The sequence below is a fragment of the Pollicipes pollicipes genome, unplaced genomic scaffold (genome assembly GCF_011947565.3).
Source record: "Pollicipes pollicipes isolate AB1234 unplaced genomic scaffold, Ppol_2.1 Scaffold_7261;HRSCAF=8764_pilon_pilon_pilon, whole genome shotgun sequence".
Classification (NCBI taxonomy): Eukaryota; Metazoa; Arthropoda; class Thecostraca; order Pollicipedomorpha; family Pollicipedidae; genus Pollicipes; species Pollicipes pollicipes.
In genome coordinates, this window is record NW_023597054.1 from 26,412,275 (window position 1) to 26,419,815 (window position 7,541).

General features: G+C 53.0%; 1 protein-coding gene across 1 annotated transcript in view; it reads left to right on the top strand.

The window, feature by feature from the left end:
* LOC119111245 (kinesin-like protein KIF9) overlaps positions 1-7,068 on the top strand; it is a 43,440-nt gene extending 36,372 nt beyond the window's left edge. Inside the window, exon 11 of the mRNA XM_037235065.1 lies at positions 7,063-7,068. Within this exon, the coding sequence (XP_037090960.1) occupies positions 7,063-7,068 (6 nt within the window). The remainder of the gene's footprint in view (positions 1-7,062) is intronic.
* Positions 7,069-7,541: the final 473 nt, after the last annotated feature.

The window sequence follows — 7,541 nt, forward strand, 5'->3', positions numbered from 1 at the left end:
GTCATACGAGCCCGCTATGCTGATGGCGCGGCGCGGGCCGACGCCCCACGCCTCAACTGCGCGCCCGGCCCGCCGTAGCCATCGGATCTGGGACATCGGACCTGGGAAGGCTAGCTTCGAACACTGCGCTTGAAAAAGCGTGGCGACAAACGTGGCGGAAACGAAGCCTAGCAGGATGAAAGCTGTGCTTTTGGACTGCCTTGTAGGAGGGGGCAAGGCTCCGCCGGTCCCCATTACATCCGGTTGCGGCCGCGGCTGCGGGGGCGAGTCTCGGCAGCGGACCGCGGCTGCGGATCTGGCACGTTATCCTGTCATCTGCCGGCCGTTACTGTGATGTCAGGCGCATGGCAGCGGACCCGGCCGGCGGCGGACGGGCCGCCGGCCGGATACCATGAACCATGTACCGGTGACGCGCGCTTCTCGGACAGTGTGGCCGTCTGCAGCTCCTGGTCTCGCCGCCGGCCGGGCCCGGGTCCTCTCGCTCTCGCCCCGGTCCTGACGCGCGTGTGGGCGGCACGCCTGGCGAGCTGGTAACGGTGACGCGACCGTCCTGCGCCCGAGATACGAGGATTCCTCACCGCGTGGGCCGGACTCAGACTCGTCCTGCGCGCCAGATCCATCAAAAATTCCGCTGCGCGCGGGCCAGATTCCTCCCGTGCGCCCAGCTCCGCTGAGAACTCTGCGTCTCGTAGGTCGTGCTCGTGGCGTTCGAGGCCTACGCACCTTCGGCCGCGCGCTCGAAGACGGTGACAGGTGACCTCACGGCTGCAGCTGGGTTCGGCCGAGGTCGGGCCGAGCCGGTGAGCGCGTGACGCGGCGAAGGCGGTGCAGTGATGCGATGTCACGCGCGTCACGTGAGGGTGACAGCCGCCGCCGCTGGCGCTTACAGGACAGGTCAAAGGAAGTCAGAACCGAAATGAAAGAGGATAAAAGACGGAGAATTTTGGCAAGGACTGGCAATTTGGCAACAGCTAGAATGGACCCAGATCAAATGACAAAGAGTGAAAAGAACCATGAGCCAACGGGAATTCAATTCGGGGTGGGGAAATATTAACAAAAAACAATTATTATGGGTCAAAAGTAGAATGGACAAACGTTGGTGTCCACATGCTTTGCTTTGCAAAGGGACAGCGCCATTGGTGCCGATTACAGCTCTTTTGGAATTGCGGGCTAAAGCGTACTGAAAATAAAGTAGTGCTCACCCAACATCATTTGCGTTCTGCGACACTGCTTTCGCACAGTCGCAGCGGCAGCTCACCAATGTTGCAAAGGCAGCCCACTGTGGTTGCGTTCAACTCGTAACAAAAACTAAAACTTTTACGTTAATCTAAGCATATTTCACTTCGTCAAAAACACCCACGATCGTGGCGGTGGCTAACGCAAACTGCAGTTTCCATCGTCGCATGTCTTGAGCCAATGCAGAAGCGGTTCCTTAAAAACAGAACACTTTCACTGTTTTTCGCTTTTAAGATTGTACTTTTCTTTGAGAAACTAGCCACAGTTTTTTAGAAATCACATTTGCGAATGGTGAGTGTCCGAAAGGGCGGGAGGGGGGGGGGGGGGAACTCAGTTCATTCTCGCTCAAGCTGTCGTGACATGTTTCTCAATCCTCAGGTCTTGCCCTGCTAGTTTTCCCCCAAGCCCCACATTACTGCATTCTGGGTAGCGATGTTGTGACGTCATTACGGAACTAAGTCATATAGCACCAATGCTATGGCGGCGTGACAACGCTGTTCTTTGCAGGCTTGTTTAACCACTAATATGCCCATAAGCAGACTTTTTCGACCTAGCACATTCAATGAAGCATTTGCAGCAGGGAAATAACGTTGGTTTGCAACAGAACCACAAAATTATTGCTGAATTGCGCTACCAGCCTGCCCCCGACAAACGAATGGCGTTACCCATTCACCAGTGGTTTATCCCGAAGAACTCTAACCGGAAGTGCTTAGAAACAGTCTGTGTAAGAGAGTTCGACATGCAACAACAGCAACAACATAGGATAGAAATGAGATACTGCGGGCCAGACGGGTTCGCGGCACCTTGGGACGCGCATTGAGAAGTTGGAATGCACATCCTGTAGCCATAGGGGAGCGTTGTTAGGGTGGATGCAGGGTTGGCCTTCCCGTATTGGGGAAGTGTGTGGTGATCCCCGGGTGCTTAAATACAACGCGTTCCATTTCAGTTCCAGACGGCAGTTTTCCTGCAAAATGGGCTGATTTCAGGTAAGTTTTGCAATTTCTGCCAGTCGAGGCCCATATATCAGCTCCGAAATAGTCTAATAGGGATATTTTAGAGTGGTGGCGGTATTATTCTCTGCGCACCATTTTTACCTGACCCATCCAACATTATGCATCTGTAAGTTAACCAACACTTAGGAAGATCATGGGGCAGCAACAGCGAAATCCTTAGCCCCTGCCCTCCTGACATTACCTCATTTTCACATTTCACTCCATATAGGTACTGCAGTGCAAAAATGTATGCATGATCACTGCCCATTAATTAATTTAATGATAACATAACATAAATATTCATGCGCGTTAGCCTGAACGAATATGGCTTCGGTGCCGTAAGTAGAAAAAGTGCTTTAGTAGGATTTATTTTTACAATCAGATCCTTGCATTGATTTGTCTTTAGAAGACTTAAACTGAAAAACATTATATCTATTCACATAGCATTAAAGTTAAGGTGAAGAATGGGGCTGCCATCCAGTTGAGTAGCGAAATCACTGTTTTTAATCATGCAACTAGTATCTACCAACCTTTTCGTAGTATCAACCAAACACCATACTGTGGGTTATCAAAATTTAGTCCCATGGTGACGTCACGTCTACGTCGCCTTCTCTAGTAACCTTGGCTTTCCTACAGGGGTTAAGTTTTATCAATGCGAGACCCACAAACATGCTCCCCTTTTCGCAAGTTCTACAGCCGTCACCGATGTCGAAGGGGTGAAACATTGTGTCATGGAATGTCACAAATGTGGTACCCGAGGTGTATGCAAATGTCACTGTCATCGATGCACTGCCCATAAATCCTGACACACAACCACACCCACCCACACACCACAATTACACACACCCTCACCCACACCCCTCGACACCACACACACAACACACACACACACCACACACACACACACACACACACACACACACACACACACACACACACAACACACACACACACCACACACACACACACCACACACACACACACACACACATACACACACACACACGCACACACACCCGCTCACACCCGCACCACATACACACACGCACACACACGCACACACACACACTACACACACATACACACCACACACACGCACACACACGCACGTTCGCCACTATAATGGTTGACAGGGATAAAGGTCGCTGTTAAAGGAAAGAGGCCAAGTTTCAACAGCTCGAAGAAATAAAAGATTTAGCGCGATGCGCAGAAGTCAAAATGGTTAAGTCGTGAAAAGACAACTGGTCAAAAGAGGCGCAGCTGGAGAATGCTAGAAAAAGTCTGTGAGACAAATGCACCAGAATGAACGTCTTTCGGTGGGGAGCCTTTCAAATTGTGCCAACGTCGATGAAAGTTGGATGACTGCTGCCGCACTTGCAACGCCTCAGTCGTGAAGAATGGTGTATTGGTCCAACAATAGAGAACTGAAGAAGATAACCCTGATCAAGGGTTCACGTGTTTCACCTCCGTCGGGCCCAAGATGACCCACGCTTTTGTTTAAGAAACTTGCTTTAACCAAGAGGAAAACGCCATCGAATAGCTCAATAAAGCTGCGCCACGATGGAATTCTGGAAGACTGGTGCAGGTGACCCTGCATGGGCCGTGGCAGACTACTTAGTCAAGTACGTTATTGGTACGTCTTTTTCATTCAAACAGCCATGTGCTCTGCGACAGGGAAGGGAGGAAAGGTGTTATATGTGCCGCAGCCTGCTTGAGCACACTCCTAATGGCAATTGTAAAATCAAGTCATCCGATCGGTGGCATGTCGAATCAGGTCATGAGAACCAAGTGCATCTATTGTGGTACGCATAACCCAGCCTGCTATTTCATGAACCAAGCGCGGTGCGATAAAAAATAATACACAATACATAGCTGTTGTGAAACTGCGTTACATACCAGGAGATATGATATGTGATGTCTCAACTTAGGTCACAAAAGAAAAAATTTTGTTTAATGATTCCTACATTAGGCTTATTTGAAGTGACCTCATTGAGCTATGGCTCTTTCCACATGATGAATTTGGCAGCAATATGATGTACAGAGGCCTGCGCTCTCTCCTTGTGAATTTGGCCCCTAGACCAGCCTGGATTGTTCCCTGTTGACATGGATTGCTTATGGGGTCCTCTCCCCCAGCCCGTCTGTCATTTTGACTCTTGTCCCCAATGAGTCCCACTTCCGACTTTGTTCGGTTCACTGCCTCGGATCTGATCATTTTCCATCTGGCTGTTTGTATGGACGAGGCGCCGCCCCCCCCCCCCCTCGCGCGAGCTTCCAGTGCGGCCGGCGGGCGAGCCAGGCGCCGGGCGGCCGTCACCGGTCGGCCCTGAACTGCGGCGGCGAGCGGTGCCGGCACGGGCGGCGGCGGCGGCCGCCGCGGCGGCCGCGGCGGCGGTGGCGGCGGTCCGGCCGGCGGCCTAACTAACTCTCGCCAGCGAGACGGGCAAGGCCAGAACCGACGCCGGCTGACCGAGAGCGACGGAGCCGACGCCGGTCGCGCTGGTGAGGGGACGGTCGTCCATTGGTGAGACCCATGAGACAGCCCGCCTCCACCGTGCTGCTCATCACTCCTGACATTCCGTTCGTAACTGCCGACAGCGGGGTGGGGGTGGGGGATATGGATGACCGTCTTTGTCTGCCCAGACCCTCGGCTGTCGCTGCATTGTTGTCCATTGGCCGCGTGACTGCAGACCGGCGCGCTGGGAGAGCGGGCAGACTGTGCCGAGCCGTCAGGTCATGGCTAGCGCCGGCTGGACGGCGGCCCATCCCTGGTCCGTCTCCTCGTCCCTGGTCCGTCCATGATCCGCTCATGTCCTGGCACGCCGGCCACCGGGCCGGGAGCAGCCCAGTCCGGCGCAGCCTGCACCAGGCGCGAGGCTCGCTCTGCTCCCAACTCCGGAGATGCGGCAGCGGATGCACCGGCTGAAGCCGACAGAGCGTGTCCTGGCTGGCGGGAAGCGGGATCAGTGGACGAGGCTGATAACGGGTAGTTTCTCCGGCTGTTCGGGTTTGGTGATCGCGATGTGATGCACGTGACGCAACGCCAAGCCGGTGACTCCAAGTGGTGACTCCGAGTGTGTTAGGCGAAAACAACGCGCATGCTGCATCCGACGTATGAGGAAAATCAGCTTGGATCTCGCTTCAGTTATCGTCAACCCGACACAATATCAGTTGTTAGACCGACTGGAATGGTATAAAAAAGGAGTCAACGAGGAAAAATTCAGCCAGCGGGAATGTTGGCCCGACGGGTGTAACAGTTACGGTTGCCTTTATACATACCAGTCAGTTTAACTAGAGATACTCGTTTCGATAAAGGTGTGTAGCCGAAATATCAGTATCTATCTCTCCATAGTTCTGTTTTTTTTCTATGAGAAATGAAGTAATTCATACTGCCCTACCTATATGCATAATGTTCCTCGTAAATGCACTTAACAATTTATGTGCTTCGGTGACATTTTCACCTGAGATGTTACTTTAAAGCCTTCAATTTTTGGCAACGTCGTTAGATGGCGTCGTGGCAATGGTGTTAGGTTAGCTCAGACCCTGGTCACAGCGACTTCATTCCAAGGCGACTTTGACAGTCGATGCAAATTATTATTCAAGTTAATGATAACTTAAAACGAGATCCAAGCTGGTTTTCCTCATACGTTGGACACAGTAAGTGCGTTTTTTCGGTCGCTAACTGCTATCAATACTTCCACGGTGACCGATGATGATGATCATCTGGGTCATAGTGTGCCCCGACTGCTTGCTCAAATGGTGTTCGTACGAGAAATTGATCAAGCCATTTACTCCAAAGCAGCTACCCCAGGGAAATACCGATATACACTTACTCTGGAGCAAATGACCTTTGGTTTCACCTATTTCACGGCTACTGACATTCGTTTCGAGAGAGGAATGTGCCGAAATATCAATAATACCTAAGGTATTCAGTGCATTTGCAAGAACATTGTTAACATAGGTAAGGCAGTGGTAATAGCCCTTTTCCTTGGAGAAAACCAGAGAATGGACATATAGATAGGCTGATGTTCTGGAAACATGGTTTTATTAAAACAATGTAGAAGGCTCAGTGCATTTTCGGGGAATGAAGTTTAGTTATATTTACATCATAACTATACAACGCAAACCTCTGATTCTTCTGCCAGGTAACACCATCAATACTGCCTAATTTCCAATGCACATACAACCTGGCTATTATGCCATACCATACTCCGCGCAGTTTCAAAGCGCAACTGGTCTTATACGATATGATGCTTTTTTAGAGGCCGTTAGTGGGTCTGCGAGGCCTCAGTTGTCAAATCGAAAAGTGAATACATTAAACAGTGACGATAAGTATGTCGAGGCTTCGACCGGTTCAGCCAGTTTTCGTGACCGTACTGCTGACACAATAGACACCGCATGTCGCGTCGGAGGGTTTGCCGCCTGCCAGCTCCATCCTCTCCCCCCCCCCCATGTTTGCGGGCGGTATGCCCAAATTGCAGCGAACGGGGCGGTACAGGCGTCCACCTGGTATTGATCTTCTTCTGTTGCCAATAGTCACTCCCCTCACCGCGTGTAACAAACCAATGTACGGCCGGCGACCGCGTACAAAAAAGTTCAACTGCTACAGGAATACCAATTCAGATCACAGCACCGCGCTTCTTTGTTTTTGTCGATCGTGTCTGACAGTGCATGACAGAACGGCGCTCACCCCCGCACTAAACGACCCGTAAATCGATGACTCCCCAGCGGCCGCCACCTGGCGGTGTGGTCAGACGGCTAACACTGCGCCGGGCCGGCTCTTCGGGCGCTCCGGGGCCGACCACGGGGCTGACCGACCGCCGCCCGTACGGTACAGGGGTGAGCGGTCGGCCGCCGGGTCAGACCAGCGTGGGGACGAGCCGCGCGGCGGGCCATGGCCCCGGAACTGGCGCGCACCGCCGCCGGGACGCGGCCGGCGCCGCGGCGGCGCCCGGCCGACAACCGTTGCCACGGCATGGAGGATCGCCAGAGCATGCCGCCCATTCACGGCTCATTGTTTGACGGAACGGGAAGCAGCGCGCGTCACCCGGAGCGGAGCCGGCCAGCTGCATGACCAGGGGCCGGCGGCGGGAGGGGGGCCAAAATCACGCCCGCACGAGCAGGGCCCACCCTGCCCATGTTCACCAGTGCAAGACTGCATTCATCCAAACGGCAATCAATTCAGGATACCCGTGCGCCTAACAGCGCGCACGATACTCATCACCTCGAGAAACGGGCTATCAACAGCGAAGGGCAAAAACGCGAGCAGCCGACGACAAAGACGAGCCGGCAATGTCGGCGGGCTGAACGCGCGGG